The 26101-nt window shown below is 46.1% G+C and overlaps 1 protein-coding gene across 2 annotated transcripts; it reads right to left on the bottom strand.

Moving 5' to 3' along the window:
• Nucleotides 1-3621: 3621 nt before the first annotated feature.
• Nucleotides 3622-24230, bottom strand: LOC147428865 (putative LRR receptor-like serine/threonine-protein kinase At1g67720). 2 transcript variants are annotated; one of them, XM_086494761.1, is made up of 15 exons: nucleotides 23808-24230; nucleotides 23016-23592; nucleotides 22453-22937; nucleotides 21588-21711; nucleotides 21418-21489; nucleotides 21158-21226; nucleotides 20954-21025; nucleotides 7697-7777; nucleotides 7240-7511; nucleotides 5789-5991; nucleotides 5499-5622; nucleotides 5337-5405; nucleotides 4995-5184; nucleotides 4655-4787; nucleotides 3622-4239 (listed from the first exon to the last, which is right to left on the bottom strand). In XM_086494761.1, exons 1-15 carry the CDS (start codon nucleotides 23893-23895, stop codon nucleotides 3952-3954), a joined length of 2847 nt encoding a protein of 948 aa, XP_086350887.1. In that variant the 5' UTR covers nucleotides 23896-24230; the 3' UTR covers nucleotides 3622-3951. The 2 variants fall into 2 exon arrangements, with proteins under 2 accessions (XP_086350887.1, XP_086350888.1); XM_086494762.1 differs by having other exon boundaries at nucleotides 22567-22937.
• Between the last annotated feature and the right edge of the window lie 1871 nt (nucleotides 24231-26101).

The following is a 26101-nucleotide window of genomic DNA, read 5'->3' as shown; positions in this document are numbered from 1 at the left end:
TTGGCATTCCTCTCTATGCTATGGGCCCTAGTCGGGTGCCACATGCAAGGTTAGAGTTTGCAGACGCTACTCTAACATGTCTGCACCGGCGCGGACTAGTTTCGACAACTTACAGCAGGCTCAAAACGTTTGGCATTCCTCTCTATGCCCTGGCCCCTAGCCGGGTTATCCCTAGGCCACATGCACGATTGCACTTTGTAGACGGTGCTCTAACCTATCCGCGCCGGCGCGGACTAGTTTCGACAGCTTACAAGTTGAGCTGAGACGGAGGCAAACTTTAGGGCAAAAAATGATTTGTTAAAAAATTTCAACGAACCCGTATGAGATTGTGCAAAATAACATGTATAATCTATCAAGATTCTCTTTCTTACTCTCTCTCTCTCTCACACACACAGAGTGCATATTCTTTACAGTTGTCCCTGCTATTGTTATTGTGCAATACACCCATGTTGGATGTAGCAAGGAAAGGAGATACCTCTCTCTCTTTCTCATCTCGAACGAGGCGAGGCATCTCTGCGCGATGGCAAGTCATGAAGAGGAGGCCGCATGGCCGCAGCGGAGGCTGTGTCGCGGTATCTATTGGGCGGGGTGACGTTTTTTACTCTATAGTATTGTTTATAAACTTTGTTTGAACCAGTCCGCGCCGACGCGGACTGGTTTCGACAGCTTCCACAAGAGCTCGTCGAGATGAGAAAGAGGCTAATTCTAGCGGCTTGCGACGAAACCGAGTGGCTGGAGGATGGTGGCGGTGGCAAAACGTGTTGGCTAGAGATCAGCAACCAACGGTATTGTTTGTTGAGACTCAATTAGCATTGTTCATAAACGTTGCTGGAACCTGTCCGCGCCGACGCGGACTGGTTTCGACAGCTTCCACAAGAGCTGGCCGAGCTGAGACAGAGGCTATTTTTGGCGGCTTGAGGCAAAACCTTGTGGCTGGAGGATGGTGGCAATGGCAAAACGTGTTGGCTAGGGATCAAACCGGTGGCGGCGAAACCAGGCAGCTGGAAAGCAACTACTTCTTCCACCTTTCCGACTAAAAAAGTAGAGAACTTGAGAAGCGCAAGAGAGTATTCAGCTTGAAGAAGCACAAGAGCTTGATAATTAGCAAAGCTGCAGGCCTGCTATTCCACGACATATGAGCACAAGTAGATCCCCACCCAAGAGCTTCCTTCCCAGCTTCTTCATGCTCTCTTTCTCTTAGGCAGCTTCTTGAAGCCTTCTCCTCTCTCTCTCTCTCTCTCTCTCTCTCTCTCTCTCTCTCTCTCTCTCTCTCTCTCTCTCTCTCTCTCTCTCTCTCTCTCTCTCTCTCTCTCTCTCTCTCCATCCAGAGTGCAGATGAGGATGGATCCTCACCATTTCTTCCATCTTTGTTTCACACACTGTTACATCCAGTTTACCGGGTACCTATTGTATCAGCTGCTACACCCACGTAGTTTTAGATTGTAGTAGTAGTAGTAGTATTTTGTTCCACTTCTAGTTCTTTTCTAGTTCTTTTGTACCCAGACATGGTATTAGATTCACTATTTTGTAACTGATTGGTCTCATAGGTCATTTTGGCCTTTTGAAGACGTTAATATAACATTTCATTTCATTTCATTTCTCTCTCTCTCTCTCTCTCTCTCTCTCTCTCTCTCTCTCTCTCTCTCTCTCTCTCCCCTTCTTTTGAATCACATGCTCTCTAGATCCTTAACATTCTTCACCAACTGAATGCTTGCCCACAGGCCGTTATCCCAAGCTCTCCTTCTTTAACTTTGACTCCCTCTAAATTTTTTTCCCCTCGGAGAATACGGACAGAGCATACTTGCATTGCTCATAAGGTCGTTTGACGAGCACGATGCGGGGCATTCAAAGGGTATGTCAAGCTTCCAACTTCCAAGCTTTAATCAGTAGCAAGCTGATAAAGCAGACGAAAGCCTGTGCTTTTGCAGGTAGACTGATCCTCAACCTCGGCCAAGCCTTCCTCTCTTGATGTGGCCATTGATGTGCAGCCCCTCGCCCTCTGCTATCACCTCACGACTCCACCTCCTCTTATGCTTGCTAATTTCTGATCCAGAGATCGCTTCGAGCTCCCATGCAATAGTACTTATGGAAGTAGGTAATATTGTAGAAGCGGATTTTGCAGGGCATTTTGCAGTTGGTTGGAATTTCAAAAGGCACAACAATAGCCACCCCATCGACGTGCACACCAAACAGAAAGGTATCTGTACATTTGGAGGAGCGAATAACTATGTAATTGCTTTCGCTGACAGGCTGACGTGCTGCTCTGTCAGCTGTACTATTACAATTAGTCACAAAGCTAATAGGGGTGCCACCATACGGCTTAAAGCTATGATCATCTCCTCGCACTTTGCAAGCAAGCAGGTGCGTTCTGCTGCAGCATCGATGCAGGGTTCGACTCTAGTACGCATTGAATGGATTTTTGGTCAACCAAATGTAACCTCTTATGGGTGACTCGAGACCCCGGCTACTAGCTGGCTTCCATGATGTCAAGCTCCCTAACAAGGCTTTTAAAGAAAAAGGTGAGATTATTAATCAAAACTGGCAATGCTCGTTGATCTTTAACATGTAATGTAAGTTTTCCTACATTAGCTTCGATAAATACTCACAAGTTGAGGTAATCCATGGCCATGGAGCCTGCCAACTTGCAAGTGGCCCTTTCCTCATTTTCCCATATTGCTAAAATAGCTACTCTATTTTCCCATGGTACAGCTACAAGAGCAACGCTACGGACCCTAGATATTGAGTTCTAGCCACCGAGAATAGATGGACGGTGTGTGCCACCTCGACCTCAGATATTGATCCCATCTACTTGGTAGCCTTTCTAACACCATCTCCAACTCCACGTCCTCTGTAACCTCTGATTCAATATCTCCACCTCCCCTGCTAACCTCTTCCACCTCCCTTGCTAACCTCTTCCACCTCCTTCGAAACATCTGCGGCACCATCACTATCCTCTCGCTTTCCACCAACACCCTCTCCAACCCCATTCATTCCTCCCGCGCCAACCTAGCGGTCTACATCTAGTGATCGTGATGCTTTTCTTTTCTTACTCTTGGCCAGAAGGCGACTACCTTCATAGTCATGTGCATGAGATCAAAGTTGACACTATTAAGAATCATTTGACATTGATGACGAAGATCATGTTAAGCTTGAGAGTAGAAAAAATAATATAGGAGAGCATGTTTATGCTCTTGATCATGTTCGAAGATCTAGACCAATATTAGTGACTAATGAGGAGATATTGGAAGTGGTGACTTATTTAAAGGTCTGGTGCCGGGTAAAAGTGTTCGAAGATCTAGACCAATATTAGTGAATGCTATGGAGATATTGGAGGAGGACAACCACACGTTTCTTCAATATACCTTGTGCTCTCATGAATCTGTCAAGGGTGTTGCTCATATTTGCTCGGAAATTGGCTTCGCTCGATATTCTTTGCTTGCTAATTAGAAAGCCTCAGTAGGAGGACATTCTTTAAGTAGACATAGCTATAGAGCTGCTTATGAAACCCTCAAGCAACAAGCACACAGAGTTGGTACAAACGCCCTTTTTCAAAGGTACAATGCTTGTAATTGATGATTATAAAATTTATACTATCTTGGAAATAAGTATTGATACACGTACATCCTGACACAATTACATTTGGGATAAGCTATGCAGGGAAGAATTAGAAGGTTTGTACCAAGATATAAGCACTAAAATCACATACATTAAATCTCCCTTATGAACTCTTTTCAGATACGAAATACATATTAGTGCTAAAAAGAATGCACAATCCATGAAATTATGACCGTGTCCTTTGGTATAACTCTTCTATCAATGGCTTCTTTTTTTTTAACTGCTTAGTTTACAGCTTCAATAGCAACAGACAAAGAATGAGAGAATTCTATGTAGTCCTCTAGCTTGCTCATGGCAATTACAGAGTTATTGGTGAGGACCACAAATAAACCTTACCTACCTTGCACTGACATGTGTGTAGGACAAAGTGCTATAGTTACTATTACCTGTGAATTCCACAGAAGGCTGGTCAATAGCATGTCTTTCTTCACTTTCAAGTTCCATTCTCTCAGCTTCTCTTAGTTCAAGAGAGATCTCACTCATCTTGGGCCTCTTGGAGCTCGGAATTTCAACACATGCCAATGCAACCTCTGCTACTTTCCAAACTGACTGGACATCAAATTGACCATGTAGGGACATGTCCACAATGTCTTCAATCACCCCACGGTCAATGGAGGCTCTTGCCTGTTCATTCAAATCATGTGAGATTTCATTCAGACAATGAGATATTCAAACCGCATTTCAGGTCAAGAGACCAAGAGTGACTCAATATCGACGGCACATGCTTGCAGAAGACAATCCTGAGCATTTGTGTTGATTGTGAATGCAATGGGGAAAATATTATCGTTCCATGATAAGAATCCAACCAAATTGTGGCTAATTATGAACCTATGAAAGCAAATGCAAGATAACGCACAATTTTATCGATAAATGAAGGCTAATAATAAAGGGTGTTTTATCCTTGAATGAAGGGATCAGATTCAGATGCTTTGTCTTTCAACATGTGAATTTCTTAAATTTCTTAAAGTTAAACTTAAAAATACATGTATTGTGCTAAAAAATGTATCAAATGATACAGGAGAAAGTCTGACAGCATTACCCACTCCACAATATTGGTCGGCTGGTGAGAAGTGTCTTTGAAAATAGCTGTTCGGCCACATACTACCTCAAAAAGCAGCACTCCAAAGCTATACAAGTCGACTTTCTCCGTCAATTTCATATTTGACATGTACCTGTAACATTGATGATATTCATGTTATTTTTCAGAGAAAATAACGAGCCGCCTCCAAAGGAGGCCAAATGCTACCCAGCAGCAACAATATGAATGCTCAGAAAGAGTTAAGTATCACAATAACCATACACTTTGCAGGGTGAGGTGAAAATAGGAAGAAAAAAAAGAAGAGAACGAAACAAGGCAGTGTCAACGAAGTTGTACTTACTCAGGATCCATGTACCCCATGCTACCCATCAAAGTCGTCGGTGGGGCTCCAGTTTCACTCCTTACGTAGTCCCTTGAGATTCCAAAATCTGATATCTTGGCTTCCATGTTATCATTCAGTAGTATGTTACTGCTCTTGATATCTCTATGAATGATTCGAGGGTTGCATCCATTATGCAGGTAGTCAAAGCCTGCATTTTCATATCTCATGTCTAAAAGGAGAAAACTTGGCAATGTGCACACTAGCATGCAGCATAGACACATGTGCAAGCAGCCTCCAATGCAAATCCAAACATACATGCGTAAAGGCAAGCACAAAAACCAGTGTATTCAAATGAATTACCTTGTGCAGCATCAACCATAATCCTCAAACGTTTGCGCCATGATAAGGGGGAAGCCGCTGAATACGGACCTTAATAAGGAGGCCACAAGTTAGAGCAGTTTAACTCTGCCATGCTGCAGAAACAGATTCTTATTGTTGCATGTAGACATTTTGGGAACTCACCATGAAGACAATCAAACAAGGACCCACTTGACATGAATTCATATACAAGTACCAGCTTTTGATCATTGCAAAACCCAAGGAGCCCCACAAGATTTTTATGGTGTATCCGTGATAAAAGATCAACCTTCAAAGAACTGTCAGATTAGAAGAGCAATGGTATCTGAATGGTTCAGTGGATTAGAAGGACCATCTTCCTTAGGGAAAGAAAAAAAATTGTGTATGCACAAGCACTCACAAAACAATCAAACTTGTAATTGAAGCAAATAACAATAACAGCTTGTACTAGTTACCTCGTTCACAAATTCCTTTGTTCCTTGGTTTGCAGAGTTCGAGGCAACTTTGATAGCAACAAAGCGACCATCTTGAAGGCAGCCTTTGTACACTGGACCAAATCCCCCTTGGCCAAGCTTGGTGCGGAAATTATTTGTGGCAGTTTTGATTTCTTCAAAGGAGAACTCTTGGACAGCGAGCTTCGGCATAGCCTTGTTGGGAACTGGCAACCATGAAAAGAAAAAGAAGAAGAAAAAAGCCAAGTGAGCGGTCACCCTCAGCAAGCTCTTGAATTGAAACAGAAAAAGAAGAAGCTCAATAGAATGCCAATGGCAGAACACAGTCTCAGAAATAAAATGACATCTCACCCAACAGTACTTTCAGCTTCGCTTTGCACCATCACTCAAAATCATCCAAATTGTTCATTATACATATCCTTAGCTAATCGAAACTCAGTAAATAAAGAGGGTTAGGTTGGCATTTCAGTCCAATTGCAACCATCTCTGCATAAATCAACAAGACCAATCTTGCTCATAATGCTAAGGAGCTCCTTATTGAAGTGGCCCAGCTCCCATCCTTTACACCCTCATGAAATCCACATGTAGAAAAAAGAGGACCTCATTGACCAACGAGGAGAAACCTGAAGGGTGCCTGCAGAAATTCTAGTCACCTTAACCTTAATGCTGACAATGTAGTTCTCATTGCTTGATACAGACTAGGGACTTCAAAGACATGATAGTCTTTGAGATGTCATAACAAGGCTGTGATCTTCCACACATCTGATCAAGTGAGATGTCCAACATAGATAATTTGAAAAATAAAGAAGGATTAATTGTTCCAATTGGTGAAAAACCTGGAGGACCCTCCAACAAAGAAGATTTCAATGCTTCACAAGCAAACGCAGGTCCAGTTAGTATAAAAAATAATAAAATATTCAAATGTATGCCTATCTCCCTTCTTCGCTAAGGATTGGTTTAGAAAGCCAAATAACAAAAATATAAGCTCCTAAGAGGTCAAAAAGTATAAGCTCCCCATCCTTTGCTGGCATATTAGAGTATATCTCATAGGGCTCACGAGTTTCTGTTTTGGTAAGGCTTTCCTTCTATGGTTGGTTTTTGCATGTGTGCGCTTGTCTTCCATACTGTCTGGCCTGTTGTTTGTGTTTTTGTTTCGCCTGTAAATGTAGCCACAGTGGGTTATTTCTTGCTGAGCCAAGTAACACACACATGACTCAAATGACTCCAGGGATTGGCAGCATCCCTTTTGTTATTCTGAGATGTGCCTTTAATGAGCTGCGCACTGCTTCTGCCCTTTTCATAAACAACACAAAGAAACAATCTTTAAGATTTACTGGCACATTGTTACCTTGACAGCAGTTTAATCCACTGTCCTTAATCTCCCCATCTAATGGCTTGATTTAGTCGCATGCATACAGTCGGAGAGAGTATCATTTGAGAGCTGAACTATGTACCTGGGTTTTCATATCTCTGATTTATTTCAACTCCTCTTTCTTGAGGAACGACGACTTTGGGATCCTTCTGTACAGGTGGTTTCTTCTTGAAACAACAGCAGTAGACAGCAATACAAATAGCAATGGCCACCACCAGAATTCCAGCTACTGCCCCTCCTACAACTGCTCCGATGCTGGTATTTTTTGGGGGACTACCATTGGGTCCTGGCAGGGACCCTGGTGAAGGGACACAATCTGCACTGTTGCTCTCACACAAAAGGTTTCCTGAATATCTGGATAGACCAAAAAACTCATGTCACAAGATGTACATGATACGAAACAAACATGAAACACAGAAAATTTATCGAAAAACAAGTCTTCTCAAGCACAAGCAAGCCTAGAAAGCACTCCCTTTACCAACTAGTTCACCTCAAAACTTGCATATTTTAATGGAATATTTAGCTGATCAAAGACGCACTCAAACATTAACAGTGATGCCTGTTTGCGTTGTAGTAGAGCAGCTGGTATCTCTCCTGACAAATTATTGTTTTGCAAGTACCTGAAAGCAAATTTCAAGACAAACAATGTAAGCCCTGGTTGCATAGACAATGCAGATTATGGTCACATGAAACAGGACAAGGCAAACGTCTCTGTCTCGCATGTATGTGACAGCGAACTTGCAAACATCATTCCATGAATGTGTGAACTGGAGAAAGAGGATTGGATCCTTTTTTTAGTAGTCGCTAATATAGCATGGTGCAATAGGAAGGCTCCATGTTTGCATGCTTTAAGAGCAGAGCCTTCCTCTGCTACAAATACACAACACTGGCTATGAGCTGGTCCCCCATACTCTTGGCACTACTTAGGATACATCTACGCTTCTCAACAGTGTACATTTTGTGAAAGAATGGTCATCCTGAAAAGAATGTTTTGTGAAATGTGATCTCTCCAAGAAGTTGATTGTTATAAAATAAAGATAAATTTGAAGAACCTTACAGCAACAAAGGCAAAGAAAAGCTGCAAAGGTCGCTTATATTGCTCATGCTTCGCCCCTTCCCAACCCCCCCGATCCATGCCCACACACATGTGCTTTTTTCACCGCTGAGATGGTGAAGAAATCCATTGACAAGATGAGGACTGGGAGAGCATATGATCATGATGGCTTAGTCGCTGAGCATTTCATGCATACCAAAGACCTACTAGCAGAGCTTCTAGCAGTTATGTTTAACCGTGCCATGTGTAAGGGCCTACCGGACACTTGGAACCTATCTACGATTGTACCTATCTTCAAGTCAGGAGACCCCATGGAGCCTGGGAATTATCGCACTATCATGATTGGACACACACTGGCACGGTTGTATTCATCCATTCTTGAGCAACAGTTGAGTAGATGGGCAGAGAGGGAAGGAATGCGTGCAGCTGGGCAGGCAGGGTTTAGGAGAGGCTTCTCTACTCTTGACCATATCTTGACACTCAGGGCCATCATCAAGGAGGGCAGATCTCATGGGAGACGGATCTATTGTAGCTTTGTGGACTTCCGCAAAGCTTTTGACACAGTATCCAGAGCTAGATTGATGCGCAGATTACAGGAGATGGGAGTATCCATAGAGCTCATTTGGGGGATCATGGCATTGTACAAATCAGTAGTAGGGCATGTACGCACCCCTGAGGGACTTTCTACACCCGTTCACTCCACTATTGGGGTGAAGCAAGGCTGCCCGCTCTCTCCTACTCTTTTCGGTATGTATGTGGATGAGGTTTCTGACTACATTGAGAGCGATGGTGATAGAGGTGCACAGTTGGCAGGGACATGGATTCCACTTTTGTTATATGCTGATGATATTGTGTTGATCTCCGAATCTCCAGAGGGAATGCAACGTCAATTGGATGCTCTGCATAGGTTTTCCCACGAAAGTGGTTTGTTTGTCAACCTTGGTAAAACCAAGGTTATGGTGTTTAATACCACCCCACAATGGATCAGGAGGTCAGCACCTACATTCACATACGGCCAGGAGACTATGGAGTACACAGATGCTTACACTTACCTTGGAGTGGATTTTAGCAGACCTGCATTCTCACTCAGAAGAGCAGCAGAGACCAGACTGACTAGAGCCCACGCAGCATTGGGTAGATTGGAGAGGATGTGTTCGCAGGTTCAGTTTCAGGAGCCCCGGACGAAGCTCTGGCTCTTTGACACTTTGGCGGCTTCTGCATTGCTCTACGGAGCTGAGATATGGGGACCTTCATTGGATCACCACGGGAGGTCGGGTCGCACTGATGGATGGGGGAACATGGAGAAACCTCTCGTCTCTATGATCTCGCGGCTCATTAGAGCCAAGGCATCAGTACCACGGGCCATTATCCGAGCAGAGCTAGCGGCCTCCCCACTAGTGGTTGAGGCGCTCACCAAATCAGTCTCCTTCATAAACCGCACATGGGAGCTTCCTAGAGACAGATATGCTCGCATTGCACTTGAGTCCTCTCGACATATAGCCATGCAGGAGATATAGCATGCTAGTATGGGGAGATGGCATCATGGTTTTAGGCGCATGGGTTCAGCATAGACAGGCTGCCACCATTCCAGTACTCATTGGATGCACCATCTCTCACTCTTACACAGTCAGAGATCACCAAGCTCATCCGCCAAGACCTGACCCAGCTAGACACCAGGAGCACATGGATACAACCAGCACAGGAATTGGGCACGAAGATGGCTTTCTAAAGAGACCATCTTCTCCAGCTTACGGAGGATGGTTTTGTGACGAGCCCCAGATACATGGACACCCACTTGTCTCATGGGATACGATGAGCTGTTCGCCAATTACACACATCTTCTCACCAGCTACGGATTGAGACCGAGAGATACAGCGGAGTACCAGCAGAGGCCAGGACATGCCCCTTGTGTGACATGGAGCCTGAGACAGAGTTACACTACACATGCCGCTGCCCCGTCTACTACGAGATACGAGGCCGCTTCCATTGCTTGTTCAGAGAGGGTTTTGGACCACTCTCAAGAGTCATGGGATACAAGGATCAAAGATGCCTGGGTTTGTTCTTGCTCGAGCTCCGTAGACACAGAGATAGCCTGATGAGTGGCGAGGCTAGTCAGTCTCAAAGACGGATCACAGACTTCTTCAGAGCAGACACGGGACAGCCGTAGGAGCCACTCCCACAGCAGAGCTCCCTCTCGTCTCACACCAGAGGCACACTGATCGACCGAGCGACTAAACAGGGGAATTTCAGGCGCCCACGACTGCGGAGGACTACACAGCATCGACGGAGGGTACGTCAGAAGATTCGGAGCACTCTGGCCAGGCATGCACGACGCCCGGTCAGACTACTAACCATGGAGGAGATTGATGAGATCCGCCAACGACTGATGCTAGATCTCCTGTGATTCAGCTATCCCAGCAAGCCGCCCATTTTTGCTTAGTTCACATCGACCAGTCTAGGATCCCATAGTATATATCTTTGTTTTGTATTGTTGTTATTTTGTTACTCTGACTTTGTATCAGATCCACCACCTTGTAACTTTCTGGTCTCATAGGTCACTCTGGCCTTTTGAAGACGTTAATATAACATTTCATTTCTCTCTCTCTCTCTCTCTCTCTCTCTCTCTCTCTCTCTCTCTCTCTCTCTCTCTCTCTCTCTCTCTCTCTCTTTGGATTTTGGATTGCCGAAGAGCTCACTCCGGCACAAATCAAATGCAAAAGTGAAAAGCTCAAGTACGTGCAAGCCGCACGAGCCAAAGGCAAGTGGGCGGTATATCATGGAGGGAAGGCCATCATACAGGAATTTTGGTCTCCCAAGCCTTGTGAGAGTGCGCGTGTGCGAGAGAGAGAGAGAGAGAGAGAGAGAGAGAGAGAGAGAGAGAGAGAGAGAGAGAGCACAAAGGCAAGATATGGTGAAGAGGGGGTAATTAGCCCCCCATGACTACCATGAGCAGAAGACCCAATACACAATGACCAAAGATGTGGAAGTGGGTACCCCCCCTGGTGAAGAGGGGGTGATCAGTCCCCCCATGACTACCATGAGCAGAAGACCCAATACACAATGACCAGAGATGCGGAAGTGGGTACCCCCTTGGCCCCATAAATAGGTGCCTAAGTGGAGGTAGGGCAAAGCCTTGAAAAATCCCCCACGACCCAACAAGAAATAAATGAACTATATATATGAGGGTGCCCGGACAAGAGTGGGCGGCCGGCCCCAAACTCGGGCGTCCGGACCAGATACAACCTAGACTATAGGTGGCCAGCCCGGAGACATACTAGCTGTACAAGTATGCCCTAGACCTATGAAGCAACAGAGTGGAGTAAATCTGTCACAACCTCCGAGAGATCTCCATGGTAAAGTGTCGTCACGAGCAGTGTAGCAAACTGCTGTACTCCGCCGATCCAAGGTGAAGATACTACATGAAGTTCCCGAACTGAGTGTAGAAACAACTCCTTGTCGTAAAAGAAGTGTTAATAGACCTGCAAGTGTACAGTGTCCTGCCCAATAGGATCTATGGTGTCTATAGTCAAACTGTCTTAAGAAAATTAGGAAGCCCAGGAACCGTCATGAGAATGATCGGAAGCCTGTCAATGCATGAACCTGTAACCCAGTGTGGCCAGGTGGCTAAGCTGTGAAAAACTCCAGAAAGGCCAGATGTAGCAATCTACGTCGTAAACTCTCTCCAAAACAAGGAAAGCGAGACTAAACATTCTGCACTGCAGAAGCTACTGTAAGTTGCAACAGTCACCGAGAGACCGCACGGACCACCACTAGATGGTATCCTGTAAGTAGGTAGGGTAATCCAAGATGAGGGGAAAGCCAGATTCAACAGTCTGCGCTGTGAAAGGCCTCTGAGAAGAGGTGTGGTCAGACCAAGTTGTCTGCACCGTAATCATCCTGTAGAAGTAGGGAAGCCAAACTAAGAAGGCTGCACTGTGAAGATCTTCTGAGAAAAGGAAAGGCCAGACCAATCTGTATGTGCCGTCTTGCCTGTGCCTCCTGCCTCCAATCCTCCGGTCTCAACCAAAACAGAATCCGCACCAACGCCGCCACCAAACCGCATCCTAGTGTGGTTCTCAATGTGAATGAGCTGGGAGTGGCCTACTACCCAGGTTAGGGGATAAGTCTGCTGTAACGTTACCGAGGGTGAGTGTAAGCAACTCTAAAGGTAGCAATCCAAATGATCGGGTGACTCCGGATGTAGTCACGGGATGCCTGATCTCTCGCATCTCGCGGATAAACTCTCCAAGAAAGTTTAAAGAACTGAAGTCCCACTCCAGTCTGTAGATCCAAGCAATAAACCTGCCCAAGAAGAGATCCAAGATCCTCTCTTTAAGTCCATGTAGATGCTCCTGTGTAAGCAAGTGATCTGACATGTCGAGATCAAGTGGTAAGTGTCTGTCCACCCAAGATGGTGGTGTCTTCTCTGGGAATGTCAGAATCCCATATGCCATGAGCACGGTCATATCTCGTGTGAACTCCTTTGATGAGTGCATAGGTGTGTCCATAGCAAACAGCCTGAGAAGGCTAGCGCTTGCAGCCAGAAGAAAAAACGCAAGCAGTTGATGCAAAAAACGCAAGTGGGGTCCTCCACGATGAAAACGCTCCAATTGTCATCGCGTGCCTGGCTCATGCAAAAAGCGCTCGCTGATTCTTCTTGGGAGGAGTACCTTATGCGAAAGATGAAGCGCCTCTGACCATGAAGAGCCTGAAGCTGCTGATACCATGTGAGAGTGCGCGTGTGCGGAAGCGTGAGAGAGAGAGAGAGAGAGAGAGAGAGAGAGAGAGAGAGAGAGAGAGAGAGAGAGAGAGAGAGAGAGAGAGAGAGAGAAATGAAAATGAAATGTTATATTAACGTCTTCAAAAGGCCAAAATGACCTATGAGACCAATCAGTTACAAAATAGTGAATCTAATACCATGTCTGGGTACAAAAGAACTAGAAGTGGAACAAAATACTACTACTACTACTACAATCTAAAACTACATGGGTGTAGCAGTTGATACAATAGGTACCCGGTAAACTGGATGTAACAGTGTGTGAAACAAAGATGGAAGAAATGGTGAGGATCCATCCTCATCTGCACTCTGGATGTCGAGAGAGTATGGCTCGAATCTTCTGTTGTAGTCTCCGTCGATGTTGTGTAGCTCCTCTCCTCAGTCGCGGTCGTCTGTATCTCTGTAGCTCCAATGCTCGGTCGATGAGAGTGCCAATAGTGGTCGAATGAGTGTGGGACGAGCTCTGCAGTGGTGGCTGCTCCTCTGGCTGTCCCATATCTAGTGAAAAGAAATCTGTAATGTGTCTCTGGGACTGCCTCTCTCTAGCTCTCCCCAGTAAAGTGTCTATACCTGTGTAACTCAAGTAGATATAGTCCAAGACATCTCTGATCCTCATAACTCATGACCCTAGATAGAGGACCAAAACCCTCTCTGAATAAGCAGTGGAAACGCCCCCGTATCTCATAGAACACTGTGCACTGACATATGTAGTGCAACTCTGTCTCTGGCTCTCTCTGGCATAATCGGCATATCCTGTTGTCTGCTGGTATCCCTCTGAATCTACCAGAGAGAGAGAGAGAGAGAGAGAGAGAAAGAAAGAAAGAAAGAAAGAAAGATTTTTAACGTCTATGTCAGGCCGAAATCGGCCTATGAGACAAATCAAATGTACATGGTGTGTATGTCATCCGTCTATCGGAAAGACAAATGAAACAAAACTGATACAAAACTGAACTGAATGTAGGTAGTGGGGTATCTGAGGAGGGATGGAGCTCTACCTCTAGGGGTATATGCATGTCTATATGCTCAGGGTAGTACAATCATGAGAATGCATCAAGCTATCTAGCTCCATCCTGTACTAATGGGGGGATGTAAGATGTGGTACATGGGCGGGTCTGGTGCCAAGGCTGCCCAGATGAAAGCTGTCGGGTCGGCCCTCATCTGGGCCACTCGCTCCTCAGTGGCACGGCGCTCCCGGGCTCGGATCTCCTCGATCTGTCGGTGGTGGGAGCTCGCACCCCTGTAGCCTGTGACTCGTGGTCGTCGTCTAGCTCGGCTCACCTCCGCCTGTGGGAGTGTCACTCCCCTCTGAGTGTCTGGTGGGGGAGGGGCGGTAATCCTCTGAAAGAAGTCTGTGAGCTGCGACTGTCTCCCCTCTGTCTGTGTAGCTGTGTGTGGCTGTAGTAGTGTGTCCCGATGGCTCTGTATCTCTAGTAAGAACCGTCCGAGCTGTCTCTGATCTCGAGAGTCCATGATCTCTCGGAGAGTGGGCTGTCCTCTGAATAGGGCCTCATACCTGCCTCTGATCTCAGTGTATGCTCTGCATCTACATACAAAGTGCTCCTCACTCTCCACCTCCTCTGTGCAGGCTCTACAGACGCGCTCCTCCCTGGGAACACCAGTATGTCTCCCGATCTCAATCTCTAACCTGTGTGAAGCCACTCTCAGCTGACCAATCGCCACCCGTGAGCTATGTGGCATATATGTGTCCATGTAGCGTGGTCTCTGTATGAACCCCCCAGACAATATGGTGAGAAACTGGTCTCTGTAATCTGACATCCTCGTCCCCAAGCCAGGTGACTCCCAGACTCTCCTAGTGTATAGCTGCCACAGATCCTGTCTCAGTACCAAGTTCCTCTCACTGCGAGAGAGGTGAACATATGGTGAGTGGGGGTCGTACTGGAATGGTGGTAGGCTCTCCATGTCAAGACCGTGTCCCTCAAACCATGCTCTGACCTGTGAGTACCATGCTCTCTCATGCCCACTCTCTGATAGCTGTATAGCTGCCTCAAATGCTCTACGAGTAAGTCTGTCAGGAGGTAGCTCTCTCATCCTCTGGATGAAGCAGACTGTCTGGAATAGTGCCTCTACCACCATGGGTGGTGTGGCGAGCTCGGCTCTAATAATGTCATGTGGCACTGTCTTCTTGCTGCGGAGCAAGCGTGAGATCATACATACCTGTGGCCTCTCAAGCTGTGTCCACTGGTCAGCTGTCAATCCTGGTGCCCATACTGCCGCCGAGTACATCAAGGCCGGGGTGACTAAGGTGTCGAAAAGCCACCCCTTCGTGCGGGGTTCCTGAAAGTGTGCCTGGTGGCATCTCCGCTCTAGCATGGCCAGAGTTGCATATCCTCGGGTGAGCCTATCAGCAGCAGCCTGCCTCATAGTGAAGGGTCCTGGTAGGCTGGTGAATGTGATGCCAAGGTAGACATAGGAGGTGACTACATCAACCTTTCCTCCTGCTGCTGTGAAGGTGGCAGCACTCCTCACTGCACTGGATGTGTGAAAGATCATAACCTTGGTTTTGCCAAGGTTCACAGTCAACCCCCTGTGTGTGCTGAATTCGTCCAAGGCCTCAAGATGGCGTTGCAAGCCCTCGGGTGACTCTGAAATCAACACAATATCATCAGCATATAACATGATGTGGACCGGAGTACCTGCCAAGTCGCTCCCCTCTCCCCCTGCTCGCAGTATGTAGTCGGAGATCTCGTCGATGTAGAGCCCAAAGAGTGTCGGGGAGAGTGGGCATCCTTGCTTAACACCAATGGTGCTAGCAATGGTCTCTGAAAAACCGCCTGGGCAACGAACTCGACCCGTCACCTTCTCGTAGAGAGCATATATGGCCCAAATCATCTCTGTTGGTACCCCAATGCTGTGAAGGCGCTGGAAGAGTCTCTCGCGAGGGACTGTCAAAGGCCTTGCGGAAATCCACAAAGCAGCAGTAAAGCCTCTTCTTCCGCGCCTTTGCCCCATCAATGAGGCAGCGCAGAACGAAGATGTGATCAGTGGTGGAGAAAGCTCGTCTGAAACCTGCCTGGCCTGGAGCTCGTAAACCCTCGATCTCTGCGTAGCAGCTGAGCTGTGCCTCAAGTACTGCTCCATATAGCTTGGCCATCGTGTGGCCAATCATGATAGTCCTGTAGTTCCCTGGATCCAGGGTGTCGCCAGATTTGTGGATAGGCACTATGGTGTGCTGTGTCCACTCCTCTGGGAAGCCCTCCCCTATAGCCCGGTTGAAGACATGTGCAATCAACGGGGCTATAGTGGAGGCCGCATAAATGATGTGCTCACTCTGTAATCCAGTATGGTCAGCTGATCGTCTGTGCTGCATGCGGCGTATGGCCCTCTCTACCATCTGTGCTGTAAAGAAGGAGGAGCACGTGGGGCGTGGCTCGTGTGGCTGTGGGATAGGAGGCTGTCCTGGCACCTCGTAAAGTCGCTCTGCATAATCATGCCATATCTGTGGATCCTCAATAGCTGTAGTCGGACGTGGCTCGCGCAGGGTGCGCCATGCCGTCGCGCTATCCATGCTCATGAATAGGCGGTATAGCTCAAGCTCCTGTGCCTCTTCGAATGCTCGCCGCTTTTGGCGTGTCAGCGTCTTCATATGCCGTCTGGCCTCTCTCTGTGTGATCTCTCCTAAGGCTCGCTGTGCGCGGAGGCATCGGTATAGCACTCTGCACTCATCATCATACCAGCGGTTCTGAGGCATAGTCCCGGGGGGGGGAGTGCGTCCTGTGTGAGTGGTGTGTGGAAAGGAGCTAATAGCTGAAGTGTGGAGAACGGAAGAGATATGTGATGTGAGAACTGAGAGTGGTGTGGATGGGTGGAGGAGGCATAGGCCATGCTCGACCTCGGCCGAGTAAAGAGAGGCTAGCTCATGTGTGAAATGGATGGTGGTGTATGGAGTGTGTGCTGTGGAGCTGTGTGGGATGGTATCTCCGGTGATGGAGAAAGAGAGGTATGTGTGGTCGGCCCCGATGGGTATGGGTGGAATGGTGAAGGATGTGATAAGGTGTGTAGCCTCCCTGGGTCCCAGAATATAGTCGACTGTACTCCCCCCTCCCTCTGCAACTCCATGTGGCATACAAGTTAGGCCCCCTGAGGTGGGCCACTGGACCATCCCGTTATAAATAACGAGACGGTGCTGGGAGCCAAGTCGAAGTAGATGTCGTCCGTAGGCTGTGACTGGAGCTCTGTCTGCTGTATCTCTCATAGTAGCCTCCTCATCTAGAGTGTGTAGTGCCTCTGGGTCCTCGTGGTCATATGCCTCACACTGCTCACTGCGCGTACGAGCATTGAAGTCTCCCATAAGAAAGACTTCACCCAGTGTGGAGTACTCCATAATCTCCTCCGTGAGGCATGCGTACGGTGACTCCTGCTCAATAGGGGCGAATCTGGAGCCTGTGGGAGCAAAGTAGCAAAGGGCAATGTAGACGATCCTGTCTCGTGAGAGCTCGAGGCGAATCCACATGTAGCGGGCCTGTGGGTCCCGGGCAACAATCTGTAGTCTACTGTGAAGCCCCTGTCTAAAGAGTATGGCCACTCCTCCTGAGCCACGAGTGGTGTGCTGGCGCATACACCCCCGATGTAGAGACTCCCACTGGAATCCATGTATCCGTGGTAGCCCTCTCTCTGGGCTCTCGTGTGTCTCTGTAAGTAGAATGATGTCTCGACCTCTCATCACCTCCTCAAGTCTCTCTGGGTGTGTCCATAGGTCTCCATTGCAATTCCAAACCGTGACATGAATCTCCTCGTGTGTCCCACAGGCCGCGAGTCCCTATGCGATGGTCTTGCCATCAATGATAACCCTACCATCTCGATATACTACCTTCTTCCCTTCTTTGCGGGCTTGGTGGACTCTAGGCATGCACGCGCGACGGTGATCTTGTTGCATCTTTGTGAGGTCATCATCAAGATAAATCGGGGGGCCTTCTAGCCCTCTCAAGATGACCCTCTTTCGGAGGAAAGAAGTTCGAGACTCCTCGGAGGCGAATTGGAGGATGAGAGCTCTCTTCTTTGGATCTTTGCCGGCTCTCCAAACTTTGGAGAAAGGGATCTCTTCTTCCTTGTATCCCACTTTCTTGCATAAAGCTTTCCCATTGCTCTCGGGTGTAGACCCTTCTTCTTCTTTGATGCCGGTCACTCGCACATTGAGACGGCGAGCTTGTCGCATCTTCTCCTCCTCGATGGTTGTGTGTACGATGAGTACCTCATCTTTTTGAGCTTCCTCTCTTGCAACCTTCTTGATGTTCTTTTTGACCACTTCGACCCATCCTTCTTTGGTGGCCTCTAATTTGTCCTCAATGCTTGCGGTGAGGGCTTTGGTGATCTCCTCCTTGAGGGCTTCCTTAGCCTCCTCTTTAATCTCTCCTTCTTCGGGGGTGAGGGATGTGATGGAAGCATGAAGGAGATCGATTTGTGCCTTCATCTCTTCTTGCTCTTTCCTCCATCTCTCCCTCTCCTTCCCGTTCTCCCGTTCCCTTCTCTCCTTCTCCTCTTTGAGATTTTGGATTTCCGCTCTCATATCCTCCTTCTCTTCGTTCCATAGCTTGATGAGGGTGGCTTTCTCCTCCTCCCATATCTCTCTCTCCATCCGCCATTCTTTCATGTCCTTCTCCAATTGTGCAAGCCTCTTGTTCGTGAGCATGAAGGTTGTCTTCATTGTCGATGCCGGCGTCTTGATGATGGGGGAAGACATGGCTGTCTTCGTAACTACCTTCTCTTCATATTGTGAAGAAGAGGGGAGAAGGGGAAGAGAGGGAGTACTTGTGTGTATGCGTGTATGTGTGTAGTGTGTGTGTGGGTATGTATCCGTGTGTGAGAGATTGGGGGCAGCGGGCCTGGTGCACTTGGTAATGCTGCCACAGTGAGGCAGCGGCAAGTGCTACAGCCTTGGCAGCGTGCAGTCGCAACAGGTCAGCCACAACGGGTTCAGCAGCACCAGCAGTGGCGCGCGCAGGGGGTGAAACAGCAGCAGCAGTGGCGCGCACAGGGGGCAGCAGTAGTGGCGCGCGCAGGGAGCAACAGCAGTGGCGCGTGCAGGGGGTGAAACAGCAGCAGCAGTGGCGCGCGCAGGGAGCAACAGCACAGAGAGAGAGAGAGAGAGAGAGAGAGAGAGAGAGAGAGAGAGAGAGAGAGAGAGAGAGAGCAACAGCACAGAGAGAGAGAGAGAGAGAGAGAGAGAGAGAGAGAGAGAGAGTAGACCACAAACGCAAGATATGGTGAAGAGGGGACGATCAGCCCCCCATGACTACCATGAGCAGAAGACCCAATACACAACGACCAAAGATGTGAAAGTGGATACCTCCCTGGCCCCATAAATAGGTGCCCAAGGGGAGGTAGGGCAAAGCCTAGAAAAATCTCCCACGACCCAACGAGAAATAAATGAAATATATATATGAGGACGCTCGGACAAGAGTGGACGGCCGGCCCCAAACTCGAGCGGCCGGACCAGGTACAACCTAGATATGGGTGGCCAGCCCGAAGACATACTAGCTGTACAAGTATGCCATAGACCTGTGAAGCAGCAAAGTGGTGTAAATCTAACAAGCCCCCCACCATGCCGCCAGATACCACCCCCTAGCCTCGTAGGTCCCCCCTCTCTTATTTTGTATTTTTGAATTACATGCTAAGGTTGTCTTTGAAGTCTGCTGTGGAGCATGCTCATCTGGCTGCTGAGTCCAAGCTCTAAAGAAGTCAATAATCTCCCTCTGTGAATGTCTCCCATTGCCTGATCTCTTCAAGAGACTCTCCCTGTGTCTAGAATAACAACCCGAGGCATCTCTGATCCTGATATCTCATGACTCTAGTCAATGGTCCAAAGCCCTCTCTAAATAGACAATGAAAGCCGCCTTGTATCTCGTAGAATACCAGACAATGATAAATGTGATGTAACTCTTCTCTGGCTTTATATGACACAATTGGCATATCCTGGCCTCTGTTGGTACTCTCCTAAATCTGTCAGTCTCAATCTCTAGCTAACGCGATGATGTGCGCATCTGATCAATAGCACATCATATCCCATAAGATAAATGAGTGTCCATATAGCCCGGTCTGATCACATATCCATCTTTTGTTAGTCGGAGAAGATGCTCTCTATAGAAAGCCATCTTCGTACCCAACTCCTGTGTCAGCTGTATCCATGTGCTCCTGGTATCTAGCTGAATCGAATCCTGACGTATGAGTCCAATGATCTCTGTCCGTGTGAGAGATGGGAGGGTGGGTGCATCCAAGGAGTACTTGAAGGGAGGCATCTATCCATGCTGAAGCCATGTAACCAAAACCATGATGTCATCTGCCCATGAGAGAGAGAGAGAGAGAGAGAGAGAGAGAGAGAGAGAGAGAGAGATGATGATGTTGTATTTACGTCCTCGGGGGGCCAAAATGACCCATGGGACCACAAAAAAACCTACAAGATGCTCCCCTCGTGTGTAGAGGGGATAGTGGGCTAGTAGCTTTCTTGTGTGTTAGTGTTGTGTGATGATCCAATACTTTGGCAAAGTAGATGCCTAAAGCTATTGGGGAGGGGTGTGTCCGAGAGAGAAGCTCCTCAAAGGTGACATCCCCTTGCAATAGCAGTGGGAAATCAACACGGATGTGTGCGTATGTTGGGCACTCGATGGTGACATGGGCCTCGCTTTCCACTTTGTTTAAATTGCATTGTGTGCATGTCCTTCTATTTTCCTTAATATTCAGCCACCCTCCCGTTTCAATCTTGAGAGATGAAATGAAATGAAATGTTTTATTAGCATCTTCTACAGGCTATATTGACCTAAAACAAGGTCGAGATAAAAAGAAAGAAAGAAACTAACCAAACAGAAACACTACTAGAGCTATAATAAGGTGGGTATCGAGAGAGAGAGAGAGAGAGAGAGAGAGAGAGAGAGATGTTTATTTTTTGGGCATTGAAAAGCCATTAGGCTCAAAAATACGAGAATCAAAAACTTGCTTAGTTTTGAAACTTACAACACTTTTAGATTCTTTAGTGATGCCAAGGAATCAGGAATAGCACCAGTGAGTCTGTTGTTGCTGAGATCCCTGCAAGTAGTAACAGTCACAAACTTTTGCAAATGACTACAAACTAAAGTTGAAGGCAACTTTCCAAGGGTCCAGAGCAATCCTAAACTCTATTTTGATACCCAATTCTCCACAAGAAAGGAGCGAACGTACAGAATTTCAAGGATAAGTAGAGAGCTCAGATCAGGAATTTCTCCTTGTAAATTATTCCCACCGAGATATCTGAAAGACAGAGATATACAACAGAGACTACTGATGTTATTATCATGAAGAACTGCAGATATGGACAGTAAAGATGAGTTTGCAAAAATTATTTGTGTTGTTCTTATTTACCACCATAAACATTACAAGCCCTATTACTCTTCAAAAAGAAGAAGAAAGAAGAAGAAAGAAGCATGTGTTTGAATACTCACATTTCAGTGAGTGAAGGAAGTGACTTGATAGCTCCAGGAATTTCACCGCCTGTACCGTACTTTGATAACATTCTTGAGGACAAAAACCAGAAAATACACATGGTGTTAAAAGTAAGTAACAGCCTCACCATTGTCTGCTTCACACAAAAAGGGTCCCATCTTACACTTACAATGCTGTGATTCCAGAGTCCCCGGAACAATTAAGCCAAGGGTATCCATAGCCAACAGGAAGGCATGGATCGCCAGTGGAGCTTGTTAGGCCAAGGCTGGCTTTGATATCCTCAATCGCACTCACTGCCCACAAACCAAATTGCAATATAACTCCTTGCTTTGGCATACCATCTCATATTAATAACAGAACGTGTTCGCCTCACTATGATGTATATGGTTTTCAAACACATATTCATGTCAGTATCATCGCAAAAATGGATCTTGTTTGAAATATTAAGCAGCAAAACAAATTTACATTACAATGCTGCCGACAATTTGCACATAATCATGCACCATAGATTGTTTGTCTGTCTTGTCTATGACATTGTATTTGGAAAAATAATGAAGTTGTACAACATAGTGCATCTTAAATGTAGTGCCTTATGGAAACCAAAAATTATCATAGCAACTTCATGGACCATATAAGAGCATCATAGACCTTCCATGCCTGTTCAGGCACCTTATACTTGCTTGATATTGAAGGCATTTTTATATCTATCACCTACAAACAAAGTATTAATCTTTGCAACACTTATTACTTGCCAAAAGATCAGAGCAATAAGGCATGCTATTAAGATGGACTGGATCATCAGAAAATCGGTGATATGACGAGAGAGAAACTCTTGTACACTTCAAATATTGCAGCACTCCATCCCCCCCCCCCCCCCCCCCCAAAAAAAAAAAAAAAAACAACACACACACAGAACTGACTCTGCAATGTAGTACAGCTCATTTGACATGACATGACTTGTTAGCATCCACAGTTTGAAAATTGGCAAACACAAAATAGAAAATAGGGAGAGATTAGAAGGCTGACTGACTGACCAGTACTGGCAGAGGTGAGATTATTCATTATTTTAATTTCAAAGACCTCGGCAGCCGCAAGGAAAGATGGGTAAACAGAAGTAGCAGTTGGAGTGAAATTGAAGGTAACGTCACCCGTTGAGTTAGGAGAGAAAACCATTGGATAGCCATAAGCAGCATTTGCTCCAACTTTTGCAAACACGTCTATCTCTCCTTCAATGTTCATTAGTTCCTCATTTGCATATATGTTGAACGTACGCTGACCAGAGGCAGTCACTGCTGGGTCAATCTCTGCAAAGTAGAATTCTGCAATGTACACGGACTTGGGTTTCAACTCCGAGTACCACGATCTGATATGCGGACGACCCATGAATGTGGTTTGCAAAATCCTGCTGGGCAACTCATTCCTTTCGCTCACATCAATCGCTAGGGTCGTTGTATTCACCTCATCTATGTCCGATGCCTTACTCGAGATCCAAAACCGATCCAATGCATCAAATTTGTACCTAGTTACCAAAATTTACCCTGTTTTGTTGCTTCTTGACTTATAGCATACAGCTTAGGGGCAGAAAGCTAGCCCGTACCTGGTGAAGGAGACATTTGAGTCTGCCGGTACCCCGTAATCATTATGACCAAGACAATTGGCAATGGTGTTGGTGGCATTTATGGCTCTTGTTGCGGTAAGAGTTGATGGCAGAGGCCGAAGCTCTAGCACGTTGAGAAAAGGGGCATCCCCATCAGGGGTGATGCGGGCCAAGCAAAAATCAATGCTGCTGCGCTGAGCGCGTGTATACACATCAAAAGTCAACCACTCTGTCGTTCCATATTGGACACTCACATCCTGCCACTCGGTCGCATCCACAATCATCTTGAATCGAAAGTTTCCATCTGAGTCTTTGGGTGTGTAAGGTGGGGTTATCCCAGCCCAAATTCCAACTCGAACGAGGAAGAAGGCTCCTGCTTCCACAAGACTGTTGGTCAAGCTGTAGCAGTATTTGCTTTGATTGCCATCAAACAAGCGCATGGTAGCCAACAAGGGGTTGCTCCCCCCAGTCACAGGTCTTGACGTCCCTTCATTGATCAGCTTCGTATCAGATACCCACTCTATCCCATTGCCATCGGTGGAGGGCGAATCAGAACCACAATCTATACTCAGAAAGCCTGCATATAACATCAGCCAAAAATCAATGCAATATAAAACGAGGCAAGTGGAGCTCAAATCCGATGTCTTATAAGCTGTGCAGGTATAAGCAATGGCAAGTCTAGCAGGCTTGTGAGTGACCTAGGCATCAGAAATGCATGCAAAAATGAATCAAGCGGAAGGAATGGTGGTTCTGTGGGATGATAGCATAAGTTGAACACGCAGCAGAGATTACCAGGTTGTTGCGATCGTGCAAAGGACCAGAGAATCGTGGCCTGCAGAGCAATGCATGTAAAGAGAGGACGGCAGGATGATGACTCCATGGCTGCCTGCTATGTGACGTTCTGCAGAGCCTTGTTTGAGAAGGGGAAGGGGGAGGAGGGGCGGGGGCGTGGGGGGCGCATGGCAGCGCGCTTTGAGAGCTGTCCAGACTCACTACGGTTGACGCAGATGCCGGCTCCACTACTCCAGCTCGATTTCTCATTTTGACTTCTTTGTAAAAGGGTTCGCACATGTAGGGCTGCAGCCAAAGGCGAAAAGGAAGGAAGAGATTCATGCTGCAGCGTCCAACTTCATAAGAAATCCTGCTATCAGCGATATTTGGAATGCTGGTCGATGAATTTGCGCAACTTTGAAGACGGGGATCCTCAATTACGAATACGAATTTAGGCGGGGATCGTAGAAAAGAGTCAAGTGTTCCTATTCACTGAGCTGAACCTTTCGCGCAAGTGTAATTTTTGAGTCAACGATGGGCCTAGCTTCCTCAAATCCAATACAACCTCTTTACATTTGTATCCTTGTGGATTGGTGCTTCTTGTGTTAGATACTCCAGTTATATCTTTTTCGCTGTTTAAAAGAAACCCTTAGTGTTGTGTTTGGTTAAGGAGATTTTCATAGTTTTCATTGCATGATGGAGACTTACCTTTCATTTCACATTCTGTTTTTTTTGCATTTTATTGTTTTAAAATAATAAAGTGAAGTTTCACCTTGCATAATTTTAGTAAATTTTACACACACACACATATATATGTTTTTTTTTTCATTCTATTGTTTTAAAATGTTAAAGTGAAGCTTCACCTTGCATAATTCTAATAAATTCTATACACACATATATATATTAATTAGTTCTTTTTATTTCACCTTTCATTTCACAACTTCACATGCCTTTACATTTTTTGCATTTTATAGCTTGATTTCAGTCAGTGTTAACGTTCGAAAAAGTCTCTTTTATTAAGCGGCTGCTGCTGATCAAGTTTTCTCCTCACAAAGAAGAAAACCGAAAATATTAGCAAAAAATTTGATATTTACAAAATTTTTGGACAATTTTTTCACATATTTCATCGGTTTTTCTTTCTTTTACCATGGTTTGCAACTAGCTAGTCTCGATTTTCAATCGGCTCAAGACTACCAGTTTAATTCGACCTAATAATTTTATTACTTTCTTATTGTTTTTGAAAGCCGTCATGACCCTTTCACTTGTCTTTTCTTTTTTTGGCAAAACTCACTATCCTAAGTAGATTATATTATCATAACCAATAAATTACAGATTCTAACCATGCTCCTTCTTGATTTGGTCCTTCTTGTGTTAGATACTCGAGTTACAACTTAACACCTTTTTGGCTTGCCCAAAGGGAAAGGCCATAGATGACTTTTCTTAAAAATAGAAGAAATTTTTTTAGGAACAAAATAATTTGATTGGTGAGTGTTGTAGTGAGGAGTCAAGTCTCAAGAGAAAGTTATGAATGACAGAGCGGTGGGTTGTTGAGTAGGTAAGGATCTCATATTTTCTACGATTCTATTATTTAATGTACTAAAAAAATAGAGTTCTCTTTTCTCGTGCAGTCTGCAAAGCAAGTGTGTTGGGTGTGTAAAGGTTTCAAGATGCTCCGTATTGGTGGTGAATCTTGTCTTGAAAACCATGATTCTTTTGGAGTAGGGTGGATGGATCCAAGATTCGTAGCATAAGGACTCATCATCTCTCTCCTTTCCGTCGCTTATGTGTGTACCGCTCTCTCTCTCTCTCTCTCTCTCTCTCTCTCTCTCTCTCTCTCTCTCTCTCTCTCTCATCACATGTAACTTTGGTCCCATAGGTCATATTTGACCTCCGAGGACGATAATAAAATCTATCTATCTATCTCTCTCTCTCTCTCTCTCTCTCTCTCTCTCTCTCTCTCTCTCAGACCTTATGAGACAGGGCGTTGGGGCAATGGAGAAAAGTCAAGTTGATTGTGCACATTATGCTCACTGTAAGTTCAAGAGTCTGAGTACCACACACTACTAGAGTGCTTAGCTTTTTGTCACATCCGAACTTGCGTCCCTCACATTTTTAGCCATGACTTAGACCTACACACTTTCCTCTCCCAACCACAATGTGGGCTCTCTATTGCGACTCTCATCACCACAATTTTGGAGCATCGAGAGTCACTCATTAGCCACACACATACTACATCACATGTAACTTTGGTCCCATAGGTCATATTTGACCTCTGATGACGATAATAAAATCTCTCTCTCTCTCTCTCTCTCTCT

This window comes from Adiantum capillus-veneris, chromosome 22, assembly GCF_014529385.1.
Source record: "Adiantum capillus-veneris isolate H3 chromosome 22, ASM1452938v2, whole genome shotgun sequence".
NCBI classification, from domain to species: Eukaryota; Viridiplantae; Streptophyta; class Polypodiopsida; order Polypodiales; family Pteridaceae; genus Adiantum; species Adiantum capillus-veneris.
The sequence above is the reverse complement of the archived record's forward strand: the minus strand, read 5'-3'. Positions and strand labels throughout refer to the sequence as shown.